At 38.8% G+C, this 17,500-nt stretch overlaps 3 protein-coding genes across 3 annotated transcripts in view; all 3 read left to right on the forward strand.

Annotated features, from left to right (window-relative positions):
* The window catches only part of LOC145471897 (uncharacterized), a 13,386-nt gene extending 6,579 nt beyond the window's left edge, over nucleotides 1–6,807 (forward strand). The window contains exons 3-13 of the mRNA XM_081454892.1: nucleotides 1–26; nucleotides 198–461; nucleotides 952–1,142; nucleotides 1,677–1,731; nucleotides 2,278–2,338; nucleotides 3,023–3,121; nucleotides 4,691–4,837; nucleotides 4,945–5,063; nucleotides 5,878–6,036; nucleotides 6,453–6,568; nucleotides 6,718–6,807. Coding sequence (XP_081311018.1) covers nucleotides 1–26; nucleotides 198–461; nucleotides 952–1,142; nucleotides 1,677–1,731; nucleotides 2,278–2,338; nucleotides 3,023–3,121; nucleotides 4,691–4,837; nucleotides 4,945–5,063; nucleotides 5,878–6,036; nucleotides 6,453–6,568; nucleotides 6,718–6,780 — 1,300 coding nt within the window. The 3' untranslated portion in view covers nucleotides 6,781–6,807. The remainder of the gene's footprint in view (nucleotides 27–197; nucleotides 462–951; nucleotides 1,143–1,676; nucleotides 1,732–2,277; nucleotides 2,339–3,022; nucleotides 3,122–4,690; nucleotides 4,838–4,944; nucleotides 5,064–5,877; nucleotides 6,037–6,452; nucleotides 6,569–6,717) is intronic.
* Nucleotides 6,808–7,892: 1,085 nt separating this feature from the next.
* Nucleotides 7,893–12,607, forward strand: LOC145471900 (glycoprotein 3-alpha-L-fucosyltransferase A-like). The gene has a single exon (XM_081454897.1). It carries the CDS (start codon nucleotides 7,898–7,900, stop codon nucleotides 9,062–9,064), a length of 1,167 nt encoding a protein of 388 aa, XP_081311023.1. The 5' UTR covers nucleotides 7,893–7,897; the 3' UTR covers nucleotides 9,065–12,607.
* A 749-nt stretch (nucleotides 12,608–13,356) lies between these two features.
* On the forward strand, nucleotides 13,357–17,039 carry LOC145471896 (adenosine receptor A3-like). Its single transcript, XM_081454891.1, has one exon. It carries the CDS (start codon nucleotides 13,891–13,893, stop codon nucleotides 14,968–14,970), a length of 1,080 nt encoding a protein of 359 aa, XP_081311017.1. The 5' UTR covers nucleotides 13,357–13,890; the 3' UTR covers nucleotides 14,971–17,039.
* The last annotated feature ends 461 nt before the right edge of the window (nucleotides 17,040–17,500 follow it).

Here is a 17,500-nt window from a genome sequence, read left to right on the forward strand (position 1 = left end):
ATTCAGCAAAGAAAAGACGAATCCAGGTTTTAGACTTTTACTCTAATTATAAAAGAGCACAAAGTTTTGAAAAAAAAAGGAAAACGATAAAGCGACTGTCAAATTTCTCGGCACTGTTTTTTACTTATTTTCATTGGTGATTCTAAAGATCCTATTAACCACGCAAGCTGAAGGTTTTTTTGTTTTGTTTTCAACAGGTCCACAAGACGTGGATAGTAACAGTACACGCGGCTCCAAAAAAGGACTTTTTCAGGGGAAGCTTTGTTTAGGGAAAACAAGGAGGCGTAGAAATTCAGTTGGTACAATGAGTAGCGTTTCGGACAGTTTTAGAACAGTGACCCCCCTGAATAGTGACGAAGAGGGTGCGGCTGGTTTTGCAGACGAATCCTTTGACGGGGGAAGTCTTCCTTCGTCTATAAAAACATCGACACCAAAGAAAGGAAACAAATTAATGAACAAAGGTAAAAATAATTCGTGGAAATTGAAACATTAAAATGAAACTATCGAAAAATGTATAGCTCTACTGTCCTGGAAGAATTAGACCTAGTGTAACCGAGGACAAGGAACAGTCGGGTTTGTAATACTGCAACTGACTTGACTTCGCTGCTAGAAGAATTATCATAGACTTTAAAAAATCGTTCAAGTCCATTGCCATGCCTTCCTTTCATCACGTGGATAAGCACATTGACCAGACATGAGTTAAAGTGAATGCATTTTGCTGGCGTTAAGTTTGGCTAGATATCATTGCTGTACTTTTCTTTTCTCGTTATCGTTCACTTTATTGTTGGCAACTAAGCTCGTGAGTTTCAACGGAAATAAGGAAAATAAAAATCAAAGTTCATTCATTTCCTAAGAGGCAGTGACCTTTATCTTTTGTTTCGACGCACCAACATGGCTGCCGCGACGTCATGTCAAAACGACTGCTATCAGAATCATGTCATTTCATTGAAGGTGGTGCTGCTCGTCAGTCCAAACTCATCACGGCCCAGCGCAGGAGAGCTGCTTTGTTGCTTGTATTTCAACACCTGAATCCAGTTGAACTGTGTGGCCTGGCGCGAGTGTGTCGTGAATGGCGCGCAATGAGTGAACTTCCCGCGCTGTGGAAGGAAGTGACACTGGAAGAGATACCGCTGAATAATATGGTGAGCCTGTCATTTTCCTGATTGGTGCATGAGAAGAACAGTTTTTTCATCTTTCAATTCGCGAAACCTTGGTGACTAACGCTGTATTGATCAAAAAAGCTTTCATGCCGTAAAAACCCGCGTATAAGAACCTAGGTTTTTTCAAGTTAGCCTCCATAGGTTCTTATACAAATGATGTTCACTCTGAAATTAGGGTACCTAGATTCATCAGGTTCTTAATAGTTGTTGAAAAAACAACTTGTATTCATGGGTGTGGCCTTTATATTGAATCATTCACAGTACAGTATTGTGGCCTTAAAACACTGTCATTGTTCTGGCTAGTTTTTGTTACCTCTTTTCTATCGCATGTGATGTACTGTGTTATATTTGAAAAAAAAGCTCTATATTTTGAAAAGAAAACAACATGTATTGAGATTTTAACCTAGAATGATTCTTATGTGAATGGTGCTTAACTGGGAAATTGTAGCTTAACAGGTTCTTAAATTACAGGTTCTTATACGCGTCTTTTTACTGTATTGTAAATTTTTATTCCAGGCGCTGCAGGCCATTTCTAGAAGATGCAGTCGCGTGCAATTTTTAAAGCTTAAAGGTTCGTCATTGTCATTTTACGCTTTTGTCAAAAACCGTACTTCAAGAAGTTTTTTAACGAGGCTTGCACCAGTTGTTTTAGCCTTATGGTGTTCACCTGACATATCTTAAGTCAAACATCTGCAGTTGTCAGTTATGCTGAGCGGGTATGACAAGGTTGAGCAACAAACTACTGTACTTTGTTTTACGGAATACCGTATTAGCTGAAAGCCTCTGATTCTATTGGGAAAAAGCGCTGTACATTGCTATAAATTAAATGGTATTCCCTTATTGTTGCTATAGTAACGTTTGCCTGGAAACCAGCGACAAAAGAAAACTATAGTCACTCGAATAGTGTAGCATAGCAAAAACCCAGAGGCTACTTTCCGCGGTACAGTATATTTTCATCAGTTCTATACCATTTCTCTGGTTAGCTCACTACTTTTTATACAGGCTTACTAACTCTAAAATTTTTATCAAGTTTTACTGCGTATGCTGAAGCAAGCCAACATGTTTGTTGACGTTTTCACTGTTCACGATTTGATGTGTACGTCTTGTGATCTGTAAGGGCTGAAGAAAATCAAATCAAGAGAGACAAGCCATACGTCGACTGCTACAGAAGATAAGCGGTAAGGATGTCAGAAAGAAAAAATTGTGTTTAGCAGTTGTTGTGTCAAAGTTATCCTTTTACTTCAGTTGCGCTAGTAAACAGTTGTATTCTCTGGTCATCCCATGTAATTCATAACATTGATTTAAGGCTCTCACCACTGACATATATTGAGAATACGAGAAATCCCTGTTTTCCCCAAGACCTTGGCTTATCGTCCCCACATTGTTGGCGAATGTTTGTTGGATGCAATATACGTCGTCAAATACTTCAAAGCATTTAATTATTTTTGGATTTCTCTTGGTGAAACTTCACATGGAATCAGCATGGAATGAGCTCCTTCATCCTGCATCACTGGTCAACAATGTCAAGACGCCAAAAAAGCAATTGTTGTGACTTTTCGTCTATTGTTTTAAGAACCATTCGTTCCGTGGAGTAGTGGGTGACTTTCCCTCCTCCCTCTTCCCACGAAAAAATCGATCGATCAATCAATTAATCAATCAATCGATCGATCGATCGATCAATAAACAAACAAACAAACAAACAGCCAGTGGCTTAGAGTGAGACGAAAGGAGATACTGCTCATGATCTAACATTTATTTGTTGGCATTTATTACTGAAACTGGTTAGAGATATTGTAACGAGGTTTTTGTATGCTTAATTGGTATGCTTGAAAATTCTAAGGGGTTTTAATGTTTTGTTACAGTTGTTATTTAGAGAGAGGACTGGAGTTTCTTCTGAAGTCTGCTGGGTCAAGCCTGTTGAGTCTGCACGTTGAGGACTGCGGTGTCTTTATTACGGACAGGTGCATTAGACTGATGATCTTGATGTTCTGTGTCCAGAATTTGAGACCTATACTTATCTCTGAGATATATGCAAGGGCATTTCCAGCTTCAAAATAAATAAGGAATTCTTAGTAATTGCAAAGATGAAAAGCAAACTTAAGATAACAGTCTACTAACTTAGGCACGTGAAACGATCCTGTTGAGATAAAAACTTCGTGGACATTACACTGAGATTTTCTTTGTTAAAAATCTCCCAGTGTAATGTTGTGGCAGTTTTTATTGATAGCACAGTCTCGAAGGAATCAAAGCACTTTGGAAAACGCACGGTTGTTGGTGTTGCTTTCATTTTGTTTGTATTGCAATCCACTTTCATCATCGATGTCAATAGTCGCATGCATTCTCCAAATGCGTCAGTTCTTCGATGAATCGACATAATAATAATAATAATAATAATAATAATAACAACAACAACATCAACAATAATAATAATAATAATAATAACAACAACAATAATAATAATAGTAATAATAATAATAATAATAATAATAATAAAAGCTTTATTTATACTGAACAACCGATCAGCGAATTCAATATAAAGACGCTGGTATGAACCGGTGATCAGTACATAAAATACAGATGACTATTAATACTAGTTAAAGTAAAAAGTAAAATAAAAATGTACTAAATATGTACAAAAACCTATACATTACATTTGTGTTGTGCCTTATCTAATTCTGTTAAAAGGTTAAAAGTTTTAGTTTTAAAAATTCTTAGTGTTTCAAAAGCACGCAGGTCTTTGGGGAGCGACCATCATCGCCGAATTTCATTAGGGAGGCAACTTCACTCCAATGCTAAGGCTCACACTCAAACGAATTGAGGCAATAGCCCTTCTCACGGTTAATTTTTCTCATTTGCATTACAATGTAATCCAACGTGGATGCGAGGCAAGGTCGGGCTAAAACTACAAAATAGCCCGAAATTGCCTCACATACATGCTAGATTTTATTGTAATGCAATTGAGCAAAGGTAACCGTGAAAAGGGCTATTGTTGTGACACTGTCCTCTGCACCATTCTACTTAATTAGGCCCCGTTCACACTACGTAGGAGGAATTTGAAAACGCAACAATCACCGATCATTTTGGATTTGTGTCTGAGGAAAGTTCTGGCGGGGAAATCAAATGATTATCGTAACTACATCGTTTTCGTAAAGCTCCGTTTTCAAAATGTTTTCCGTCCACACGAAAACGAAAAGACGGCGTTTTCAAATTCCTGCGGTTTGAAGAGGGTTTTCGAAAAGCTCCATATTTTGTGATTGATTTGTGACGAATTAGTGTGGACGGTAGGCCTAACCCTAGAAACAAAGCTGCGGTTTTAAATTTTCTCGGGCGTAGTGTGGACGCTGCAGCATTCTAGTCACATCTCACATCTTGCGAATGTGAAAGAAGTGCCTGCACGTTGCGACAACGTCATGCATAAGCTTTCGTAACTATAGAAACCGTCTACCTTACTCCACCTCTCGGAGCAAGTCGACAGGAGAAAATAAAGCGGAAAATTTGATTTGTGACGTACTGTAATTCTGTCTTTTTAGGTGTTTGTCCCTAGCAGGTTGTCACTGCAGAGAATTACAGCAGATGGTTTACATAAGTGATTCGTTTCCTGCTTGCCCTGAGGCATTGTGGGCTTTGTGGGCGTGTCGAAAGCTTGTCACACTTCGAGTACCGCCAATGTTTCCATGGTAAGTCTGCTGAGAAATCCAGGGAACGAGGTCGGTTTGTTTTATGTTTGTGGTTATAGTTGACAGATAACTCATATAATCAACAAGAATTTACTTTTTCCTGTTAGTGATCATCCTGGACGGTTTAATGACAAGAGTCTGGAAACGATTGCAAACTGCTGGCCAAACATGCGCCATCTGTCAGTAGGCGGCCCCAGTCTCTCCTCGGCAGGACTTATTCATATCGGTAAACACTACCAACCCTCTTGTAGAATATTGGCTAATTTTTTTTTCTCCTTCTCGATGTCTTGACTGCTTCGTGAATGTTTGCTTGTTTACCCTACACACTAGGACTTAAGAGATTATAGTTGAATTTGTTCAAGTCACGTATGAATGCGAGTACAAAAATTAGGATTTACTGATTTACACCACGAGTGATATTTGAAAATTATCTCCGGCAACATCTGAAAGAATTTACAAATAGGCTCCTGATATCATGAGTAGTTTAAATCCTTAATTGCTCGAACTGTCACACGATTATTCGTAAGAAAATTACGAACCCGAATACCGTTAGTTTATCAGTGGTCTTTAGTCATTGCTGTCAATTTTAGTCTCTTTAGTTCTCTTGTTGCCTTCAGTTGTATTTAGTTGTACCTAGTTATATATTAACAATTCGTGTAAACATGACCCGCCTAGATTAGCTCAGCTATCCGCAGGCATGTTATAATTTTAATTTGAAAACAAAATAAAATATATGTATGTAAATGTATGTTTGTATGAACCCGCGCGCGTTAGTTTGTACAGCAATGCAAATAGAAAGTGAGCGATAGATGGCCTGCCCTCGGCCGAACACAGTGAAGTGCATTTCTGTGTTACAGTCTGATATAATCATTACTCTTTTATGGTGTTGAATAATTCGACTTTCCCAAAATCGCAGTATTGACCGGTTAATTCGTTCAAGGCTGTGGTAAACGTTTTTGCTGATCAAACTCCATTTTGTTGCACTGCGCAGTAACTTGGCTTCATGCGTTTCAAATTACGTTTGTTCATTCATCTTTCAGCCAAGGGTTGCCTGAGACTTCAAGAGCTGGAGCTTGATCGAACAATTGCGATTAGTGAAGAAATCGCCCATGCCATGTGTCTATGTGGACTAAGAGGCCTGGAAACTATCTCTTTTACCTTTACCCCAGTCTCTCCCGGTGCCATCAAGGAACTACTCGGTAATAGTTTATCTAAGATTCAACTTTATTACACGGCTAGCTCCGTCAGCCGGCAAGATGAACCAAATCCTGCGCTGTGATTGGCTACCCGAGTGGGCAAGAGGATGCTGTCTTGCCCGCTTGGGATTACCCATTCTGTCTTGGAAGAAAATAGTGTTCTTTTTCCATATAGTACAAACATTTATTGACCAAGCTTGTTCGGTCAGGATGGCTGGATATTGGCTTCGTTCTTTTTTTTTTTTTTTTTTTTTGCGAGTTTATGGACCTCGACTGGGTCTCGGCTTATAAACATACAAAAAAAGAACTTAGTCAATATCCATCCATCTAGACCTCACGCCTGATCAATAACCCATATATATTCCTGTTTGAAAAAAGTGGCGTTAATTTGTGTTGTTTGCCTTTACTTGTTCTGTTAGGTGCTTGTCCAAGGTTAGAACGCATCGAAGTGCACATTGGGATATCAGATTACCTCATGAATGTGAACGATGACGTCAGTAAAAGAAAATACTCGCGCATTGTCAAGAAACTTGCGGTAAACAATTACATGTCAATTCCTCTTTTCGTCATTACACTGAAGTAGTTGATCCAGTGCATTGTTAAGGGAGGGAAAGAACAACTGCGCACCCCAAGTCCTTGCTAATTATCTGAAGATTAACTTTGCCTCCTTCTTTCTACACTTAGGCTTTGAAACAAGAAAACCAAGAATTTGCTAGAGTCCTTTGGATAAAAGCAGATTATGGATGACTTTTTACCGTGTTAACCGGCCTACCGGTTTTCAAAAGACAAAGAAGCTATTAATGCAGAAACGCGAAACAATATGGAAAATATATTTATAGAATTATAGAATTTACAAAAATGGCATATTTATACACATTTTCGTTCTGCAATAAATTATCTCATTCTTGGAAAATTTGCCTTTTCTAGGTCACTACTTCAACGTAGACTTTCTAAAAGGCCTTTCCAATAATATTTCCATTGTTAGTTTCTCCGTTGGAAAGGTCGACCTTTCGCGACTTTGTCGCTCGCGCTCGCGCATTCGTCGCTCAAAGGTTTTCGTCGCGCGAAGATTACCCTCTCGCTTCGCTCGAGGGAGACAAGTAAGTCAAGGATAAAGACAAGGTCGACTCGTGGCAAGTCTATTTGAACGCTACATACTTGATTCAGTAGGCGTGACGATGAGCAACATAAACGCGCACCTTCCAAATCAGAATAGCCAGTCCACATCTGTTATTAATTGTTTTTGCTGCGAGTTATATTCATATCAAACTTTGTCTATTTTTGTGGTTTAAATTTTTTAAGACAATAAACTTTTTGTTGTTTGCGCGAAAAAGGGAAATACATTGAAACTTCGACAGCCCGCGCGTCATGAAACAAATTTTTCCTTCCGTACCCCCGGTAAAATTGTCGTTGTTCTGAGCGAAATTTCCCTTACCCCACCCCGAGAAGGGTGAAATTGTCAACATCTGGTCGTCAACGAAGATTTTGAATCTCGCGCTCGGAAATTTGCTACGCGTCGGTTCTTTCAAACGTTTGTTCTAGAAACAAAGGAGCCTCAAAGCTGCAAACAAAAATGCCCACAAAAGAAAGTTAATCCCAGAGCCATTGTCTACCAAAGATTAAACATAATGGCAGAAGGCAACTATGAAGTTTGTTTCTAGATTAAATGAAGAGTGTTGATTTGTATTCGTCACCTGTCGTGCTTCAGGTTACGGGTCCTTTTCAAATCAACCTGCTACTGCTTGATTCACTTTATCTTCTCCAATTTGACCTTGCTAATAGCGTTCAAAGCAGTATTTCTTTAACAGTGTTCTTGTCGCACTGTTCAGTAGACACCAATTTATTTGATTAGTCCGTCGTTTTAATGAAGTTCCCAAAGCTAAAATGTTTTGGAAATTTTCCATTGCGATCAGCTTTTTTCAATGTTTATATTTTTCTTTTGTCCATCGGAATTAGCTTTGTCTTCTATACTGCATTATTCAAGAAGGTATTTTTGTTTGAAGAGGCGTATTTTGCAAACATGACTGTCGGACCCCGAATTGCGAGACGAGAACCAAGGAACAAGTTGATCTTGCTGTACACACCGTATTTTGGCGGAGGGTGGGTGAACGATCCAACGTTAGGGCCAGCTCGTCCAACATTTGAAGAGGGCCACGCCACATTCAAAGACTGTGAGATACCGACTTGTGTGGTGACATACAACAGAAGAAAGCTATCAGAGGCGGATGCCGTTGGATTTCACCACCGAGACATGCCTCGTCGTCTTCCGTCCCGGAGAACTCCTCAGCAAGTCTGGTTCTACTTTGTATTAGAAAATCCTTTAAACGTAGTTATGAACGCCGATGGCTATGCGGGCGTTTTTAACTGGACAATGTCTTACAGACGGGAATCGGAGATTTATACACCCTACGGCAAGTTCACACCGTTAAAAGAGGGTTCTGCGGAGTATTTCACCGGTCATGAATTAACTGGGAAAGATAAGCAAGTGGCGTGGTTGGTCAGTAACTGCAAAGCAAACAAGCGTATGGACTACGTTATGGAATTACAAGAATACATCAATATTTCCATATATGGATTATGTGGAGACAGAGAGGCCTGTCCCTTGAAACGTCGCTCGCCTAGCTGTAACTCGTTGCTAAGACGACACAAGTTTTATCTGGCTTTCGAGAACGGTAACTGTGAAGAGTACATCACAGAAAAATTTTGGGAAAACGCGATTGGTAATGATATTGTTCCTATCGTCATGGGTGGCGCCGATTATAAAACGCTCGCGATTCCCAATTCTTACATTGATGTTGAAGACTTCGCGTCACCTAAACACCTTGCTGATTATCTGCTTTACCTAGATGCCAATGACACAGCTTACAAGGAATATTTCGTTTGGAAAAAACTATATCAACGTGTGGCACCGAACCGCGCTTGTACATTGTGCAAACAACTTCATAATAAGAGTCTTCTCACATTTCCAAGAGTATACAAGAACATGGCACGATTTTGGAATAGACACCAATGCAAAAGGCCAATTTTATAGACTAAACTACTGAACTGCCGGGAAACTGATCAAATGATCGAAATCTGCTGATCGAAGTAATTGTCACTTGACTTGCAATGTAGATCATTGTGCCATAGAGAGAGAGCGGGAGCTCCTTATAGGAACTCATAACTCACACAAGAAAAACCTCTTAACGAACTACTATAGACAAGAAACGTGATGGATGTCATTCATTCTATATCTATTTTTTTTTTTTTTTTTTTTTTTTTTTTTTTTTACAAAATTCAGCTGGAGATCAAGTACCTGAGGTGAAAGTGATAAAACACTCGAACAATGAAACTGACACGCATCTGGTATGTGGCACGCCCATCAATTCCATTGTCAATTTTTTCTTATTTATTCCTTAGCTTTCTATGTTGATTTCATCACTTTCAAATCACATTAGTTTTCTCATTTGTGTCAAATGTACATCATCAACACGCGTGCGGCCTTTAACAAAAAGCAACATATAAGTGAATACATGAAAGATCATGTATTTGAACTGCGGAGAAAGAAATGAAGACACGATTGATATCGCAGTTATAGCGGAGCTGCGCACGAGCGGAGCACCATACCTTAGGAAATTTGGTAACCCATCGATCTCCAAAGTTTTGGTTGTTGGGGCGTGACTCTCCGTGCGTGTGTCCGCTGAACAATTACGTGCTCACAATTGATCATTTTTTGAGTTTTTTATCCAAGAAAAACAAATCTCTTTTATTCAGGAGCTCCGCTTTTAGGCTTGGCTAAATCTATATATTATATACAACTTAAGGTTATTCCTCAGAATTGCATTGCGCATCCCTACTGCACACGATTTTCGCGTCATTGGCGCGCGCTCACGAGCGCGTGTGCACACACAACATATACAAAATGGTGGCTCTTGGCTTGCGAGAGACAAATCATCGTCGTTTTCTCGAAAACAAGTACCGGGACCTATTGATTTTTTTATTTAGTTTGAGTGCAGAGATCACCTTCTTTCTATACAGTGAATATGGACCAATTTCTATCGTAGAGTAAAAAATTATCACGGAAAATGAGAGCAGAGCTAGCACTCGTAAAAGATAATATGTGGCCCCAGAACACTGCGTGCTTGGAACATATCGTATCTCTGTCAATTAAATATGAGTGCCCTTATCATGAAACGTACATCAAATTGCTCCTTAACATTTATACAATACATCCATTGTTATATTTCTCGCTTAGCGTTCTCTCTATGTTTCTGCTCTCTTAATGCGTACGGTGAATGGTTCAAATATAAACGTTTCTGAAAGCGGATAATTTCAGGAATTATGTGGTTTATTGATGGTCCTCCTGCTCCTAAACGAATATGGGGACCCCCCTTTTTTATTTCAAATTTTAAGTTCTCTTGATATAAGTAGCCAACAGGCAAAGTTTGAAAGAAAATCTATTGTGAGTTTTATTTCGATGGAATTAACTTAAGCAGCTGTGAAAACAAAGCCTGAAAGAAATAAGTAAAATAAATAAAAAAAGGAGAAAAATCAGCTGTAAAATTTGCGTATATGACTGCGATGATAAATGATGTCTTCAAGAAGCAACACACTGGTATTTTACATCGATGCTGCAAAACAGCAACTGTTTTCTTGTAGGAACAACAGAAAACTAACAGCTTTTTTGAAATCTGGGGTACTGGATCACGTGTTTTCGAGTTCGATCGGCTTAACGTCCTCTGGATATCAACCATAATACCATGCCCGACAACTCAGTATAATCGATAAGAATCGTCTTCTGGTAGTGTTTTTTCGTGGTTATTTTCACTCGCGCTTGTTGACTCGGCGCCTTATTGGTTATCTACCACTTTCATTTCCATTTCGCGCGCTAGTGGAATAACTGTTACATAGAGCAGGCCTTAAGAAACTGTTTGTCCAGTTATTAAGAAAGTAATTTTGAGAACATTATATGGTTTAGAATTCTGCCACCATGTTGGTGTTATTCTTTGTAGTAGTACACTTTTCCCGTAGTACTACCTTTGAAATCGCACTATCACGCAATGCAAAAAATATACAGTAGAAACAAGACGTTCAGTATTTTACCAGTTACAGTTATTCTTTAAACTCTTAAACAGTTTTACACGCACAACACTAACTTAAGATTAATAATAAACTGTTTTTAGCTGCCATTCCCTGTAAGTTGTTTCGCAAGGTAACGAAAACAAACAAAAACACAATTTTGCCGCAAGCCTGTCTGTTTTCTGTTTATTAGTCACTTCTCCAATTTGATTCTTAAAATTGTATTCAACTGTCATCTGAGATGGCGAGAAACGAACTGTATTTGGGCCAGTCATGTTCATTCAAAGGCTGGTTTTCAATAGGGACCGAGTCGGACTCGTAGTCGGAGACGAAAGAGTGCTTACGACCTAGTGAAAATCGAAAATTGGAGTCGTAAGCGGAGTCATAAGCTCGTCGGAATCGGAGTCGGAAGAATCAGAACGTTTCCATTTCTTCCGATTCCGTTTACGACTCCGTCGCTTATGATTTAGTGAAAACAGATTATCGGACTCGGAAGCAGAAGCGAAAGAACCAACCAATCACTAGGCCCGGAATCGAGCATTGAGATTGGTTTATTCTTCCGGTTTTGCTTCCGACTCCGACAATCTAGTTTTCACTAGATCGTAAGCGACGGAGTCATAAGCGGAATAGGTGTTCTTCTTCCGACGCCGTCGGTTTGATTTTCACTACATCGTATCGCTTTACGCTTCTGATTATGGCTCCGACTACGACTCCGTCGTTAGTGAAAACCACCCTTTACACTTTCTATGTTACTCGAACAATATGGGTGCATTTTGAAAGGCAGTTGATGACAAAATTAGGAGTAATACTCCTTTAGCTCCACTTGTTTTAAATTAAAATTAGGATTCCCATTACAGCCAATATTTCCTTTGCTGTCCAAAACACTGCACATTTATCCCAATAAAACTCCTGTTATGTTGAACGCACTCTGTCTCCGATTGGAACAGAATTTTTCTTTACGGCGGGTAACAGAGAACGTCCCAACCTCGTTCCCAGGGTCCTCTTTCTTCCTTCCTCGAGTAAGGACCCTGGGAACAAGGTAGAAAACACCTTGCCCGATGTTGACATAAATATTAAGAGTTGAAATTCCTACTGTTTACTGACTATTCATTGAAAACAAAATCAAAAAACGGAAATTATGTTTCTACGGTTTCGAGCCGTGTTAACACAAAAAAGAGCGCATAAAATGGATTAAAGAAGCAAAGCTGTCCGGAAGCAATTAGATCGATCCCCCGCCGCCGCAGTCGTTATTTTATATAGTAGTATTCAGTATTTTTGGTCGACAACTCCATCATAAATTGTCGGAATGGAACTTTTGTTTCATGTTAATTCAGCTCCAATAACTATGATTCGTTTAATTGAAACGAAGGAAACGAAAATAATGAGTATTTGTACGTGTTACCTTTGACTTGTAAGGTGAGCACGTTGTGATAAACAAAGTGGTTAGCAGAGTGTTTTTTCGTTAAGTTTTATTCATTTTGCGCCTCGCTGTGACGCAGAGAAAACTAATCAGAATTACCTTAGTAACAAGCGCTGAGAAAGGAAGGCTACAAAGTGGGACACCGGTTTGTTTAATTTGTCGTGGACAAATTTATTTGACATGAAATTGTCTCGGATAATCCTCTTGTTTCCAAAATTTGAAACACTCAATCAAAATGAATTAATCGTCAACCCATTTTATTTCAAATTGAAATCATTTCAGTTTTATTTCTTTCTCGTGATCATTATTACTTTTCTTTAATATACGATTTTAAGCGCGGCTTCTCTATAACAGTTAGTTGTGTTTTCAGATATCAGACCCATATTATTTCTCTTCAATTAAATGACAAAACTACCAGAAGGATGTTTTTTTTTAAATTTTTTTAAATTGAAAATTCTAAGGCGAGTAAATTTGCTATTTGTCGTTAGCTAAATATCTTTTGAGCTTCAAAGACATCGTACATGTATTCATTTCTTGAAAGGTTTCATTACGTCGATGTTTGCACACACGGAAGCTGTTTCAACTGAATTTCAGAAAGATTATTGATAAAAAAGTAACATAATCCACGGAAGTAAAAACAGTTTACAATAAAATTTACTTTCCCAGCTTAACATTGTTGTTTTAAGTTCTGCCTTAAAGTAAATACTGGAAGCTATTTTTTCTTTTCTCTTCCGTGGAAATTTTATACGTCTTTAAGAGAACGTGCATTGGTCGATAATACTCTTTATCAACAAAAGGAAACTGCATCAGATAAGCCAGAAACCAGTCGTTCTAAAATGAGGCAATTGTATACTCTTTCGTTAGCGACAGATGATTACGGTAATTTTAATTTCTTTTAGTAGAAGAGTTTGCCATTAAATGATGCCATTGTCTGGTTGGCTGACACAATTTTCCAATAGCTGTTTCCTGGCGGTAGAGAGTGTTAATTTGAAGGCATAATGGATAGAATGATGTAATGTCACAATCATCTGTTGGACGTCATCTGCTATTGTTTCAACTGAGAACTTGTCAATTTATACAGTAAGCAAATGGGAAAACTCACTGACACAGGTTATAACTAGCAGTGGCTAGATGTTGTTTCGCTCACACAAAGGACTTGTGAAACCGTAGCTTGTTCTCAGTCCAACGAGTTTCGGGTATCAATTTGCAAAAAGGAACATTGCGAGAGAAAAAAGCGCGAAACTGAGTAATTCGCGGGCTCATGTGCCAAGCTGATTCATTAGTCAACGTTATCAATAACGTTTGTCCATATTGTCGGGCAAATGACGAGTTTCGACGATAAAGCTTTTACTTTTTAACAATTTCCACAAATCGCAATTATGAATCAGAGCCTCGAAACACACGATCCTGGTCATGAACATATTGAAGAGACTCCAACGGCAACGGTGGCGCTTTTGGCAGGAATTTTTAGTTTGTTGTTTGGCTTACTTGCGTTTTCAACAAACAGTCTTCTCCTGTTTACTGTCTACAAAGACCCACACAAGTATTTCCGAACACGCGCTACTACATCTTTTGTGGTTAGTCTCGCGCTAAGTGATTTTATCGGGGGATCTTTCGTACAGCCCTTGTATGCAGCGTACATGTTTTGCGTCGCAACTGGAGTCGAGGAAGAGAAGCTGTACAAGATTTCGTTGATCTCTTCTCATGTCAGTACAAAGATCTCGATTCTGACGGTTGTTGCATTATCAGTTGATAGGTACTTAGCTGTCAAGCTTTCCTGGAAATATAAAGCGCTCGTAACAACGAGGAAAGTCGTCGTTTGCAATACTATAATCTGGCTCTTTTGTGGCGTGTTCGAAGCCTCGCATTCGACCCTTGGCTCAGAAGAACTGTTCCATTCAGTTGATCTTCACCTGCAGACTACAGTTCCCTTGGTATCTCTTTGCGCTGTCTACGCGGCCACTTACATCGAATTCCGTCGTCATTCAAGAAACGTCGTCTTTGTGCGAACCGAGAACACGGAAAGCGGGAGATCGCGCGTTTTCGTCCGGAATATAAGCCTAGAAAAGAAGATCGTTTTGACGGTTGTGTTAATTATGGTTGTGCTGTTTATATCGATCGTGCCTTATTTAATCGTTAACAATTTGGAAGAGCAATGCCATGGGAAAGAAAGCAATGGTGTATGTGGCAAGATAGGGTTTGCAATCACAAAAGCGTTGTCCGTGCCGTTGCTTTGTATTAGCTGCGCGGTGAATCCGTTTCTCTACGCCTGGAGAATTCCGCAGTATAGGCAAGCTTTACGATCGGTTAGTCGCTCAGCTTGCGCCAGCTTTAGGCGACGCACCCGAAGAGTTAGCACGATATCAAATGGCAACCCTTCAGTACTTGCCACTCCGAGTTTAATTGAGCAGAACACTCCTGTGGCGAATTATACTCACAAAAAGCAAGCAGAAAGTTAAAGAATAGTGACACGTAGAGTTGTTAACATACCAATATTTAAAGAGGCGCGCGAATTGTGCATCTGCCCTTGAGAGACAAATAATACCACAACTTCGAAAATTTTGATTTGTTATGTTTTTCTTAAATTGTGGTTTGTGTTATGTAGGAAAATTGAAGAAGCGATTGCCTACACCCTACAATCTGTCTTACAAAACTGGCAGGTGCATTTTAGCATTATTTAACAGTAGCGATTAAAAAAAAAAACCCTTAGGGTATAATTATTTTTACAGAATAGATGGTGTGAATAGGATGCTATTTGACGTGGGACAGTCTAAAGCTTTATCTTTAACATTTAAACAAGTATGAATAATGAATGAGTTAAAAGGAGTACAACTTAATAGCTTTAGTGACAATGTTTCGGAAATACCATTAAGCCGCATATTTGTTCAATAAGTGATTTCATAGCTACTGAAATATTGTCTCATTTATTTCTTGATTCTTCATTCTTGAACTTGCAATATAAATGCCTCGATTGTCAAATCTACCCATCAGCAGGCGAGAATCGAAGTCAGCCACGAAAGGTTTTAATTAGTTTCCCGTAGTGAGTAAACGTTTAAATCGAGCAGATCTTTAAAACTGTATTTTCAATGGCCCCAAAAGGTAGGAGCTGACAAGTACTCGATAAATATGCTTTTACTGCGAACAACTGGAATTTCAATGGCTGCAGTCAGTCTACATCGTTAACACGTGACGCACAGTCGTCAGGAGCTCGAAGCGAGAACAGCATCGATAAATTTCCTCGTGTCTGTGACTACTGTATATGAATTAGTGAGCGAAAAGGCGACTTTCAAGGTGCAACTCTAATTGAGATATATATACCATTGAGCTATTGTGAGATTCGTATTGGAGAAACATTGGTCGAGTTCCTTTTTTTTGTAGGTTTATGGACCGAGCCGTAGGCGAGGTACAAAAAAATTGGAAGAAAAGAAAGAGACCAATATTTTCCAATACGAACCGAAACAACTATTTCAGTACTTAATTAAATGGCTCTTTTGGATCTGCTGCTAAATTGATGCATCTACACGATCCATTCTCGGTAAACACGCTGACGAAAGGTTTGCATTTATCCCGGTTCTTATTTACGTTCATCGCGTCGCTTTTGTGAACATTTAACTGAATTGCCCTCCAAACATTGATGAACGTAAAAAGATTTCTACTTACCAAAAAACTGTTTATTTTGTGCAATGAATTGAAAAAACAATTCGCCGAAATTAATTCGTGAGCGGTCCGGGAACCAATTAGAATTCTCGTTTTCATTGCGGACCAGTTCAGCCATGTAATAAATAAAAATTACACATTAGCCCTGTGAATAATTCAGTGTGTTTTATGGTGGGAGAATTGCTGTTATTATTAGAAAAGACGAATTGCAAGTAAAACAACATTGAAAATCTGATATTGAATGTCAAGTTAAGGTGGCATAAGATAAAGCGGGAAACACATGTCGATCCATGAACAAAGTAGTAATAGTGTTGAACTCTTGGTCGAATATTTGGTTTAAGTGTAGTTCGTATGGTGTGATCGTCCGGGTGAGGGTAGTTCTGAAAAGAACTGTTGTCGGTGACTGACGTTTCGACAACCTGAGCAGAAGTGATCTTCAGAGTCAAGTCAGAATAGCGTTTGTCAGTCGATGGTGTTATAAGCCTGGTCCGTTGAACGTGATTGGTTAGTTTAGCCATGCTGTTCTTTTTTTACCCGTGACGTTATTGTAGCAACACTACTTTGCAATCGAGGCTTGTTATTACGAGCTACATTTGTGTTTTTTGCTCATTTTCGCTGGACTTATTTTTTTCCGACTGAATCTTCGTGTTTGCAAAAAAAAAAAGAAATCGAAATTAAAGAACCGCGAGAATAAAAGGGTTGTCGCAGCAACTGTTGACGCATTCTTTAAAAACTGCTGTAAAACTTCTAAATCACCTTTAAAAGTCAGTTATACGTTTTTATTCCTTCGAATCATAAACTGAAAAGATAGAAGACAAAGTAAATGCCATATTATGTGCATTAACATGAGTTTTTGCAAACGAACGTATTAGCCTATTTTAGTTTTGTTGTGGCCCTCTTTACCTTCATAAGGTTTTCGGATAATGTCTTGAGAATAAATTACGAAATTTAAGCCTGGCGAAATTTGCCTCTTCCTTTTTCGCGAAAGTAAGCGCTCGCGAAAGAAACTAACAATAAAGTATATACTAATTTTGATTGTGCTTTACGTATTTAAGGGTATAAAGGTTGTTATGTGAATTGTTGAAGAGAGAGCGAATTGAAGTCGGTTATATAGAGATTGTCAATTTAACATATTACGTACAGCGTTGTCTCATGGTAATTCATTATAACACCTCCTTTATCGCTTCGGTGTGTAGTATGATTATTATATGACTAAGAAAATTACTTTATAGCGATTGGCTAAGAGCAGGCCAATCACAATGAGGTATATTATTATTTAACTCTTATTCACCGAGCAGGGAGAATCTTGACCGAGGTCGTGAGTACAGACGG

This window comes from Orbicella franksi, unplaced genomic scaffold, assembly GCF_964199315.1.
Source record: "Orbicella franksi unplaced genomic scaffold, jaOrbFran1.1 SCAFFOLD_46, whole genome shotgun sequence".
Lineage (NCBI taxonomy): Eukaryota > Metazoa > Cnidaria > Anthozoa > Scleractinia > Merulinidae > Orbicella > Orbicella franksi.

Excerpts from the sequence above, each read along its gene's own strand:
- LOC145471900 (XM_081454897.1), top strand. The coding sequence starts at position 7,898 with ATGAAGTTCCCAAAGCTAAAATGTTTTGGAAATTTTCCATTGCGATCA.
- LOC145471896 (XM_081454891.1), top strand. The coding sequence starts at position 13,891 with ATGAATCAGAGCCTCGAAACACACGATCCTGGTCATGAACATATTGAA.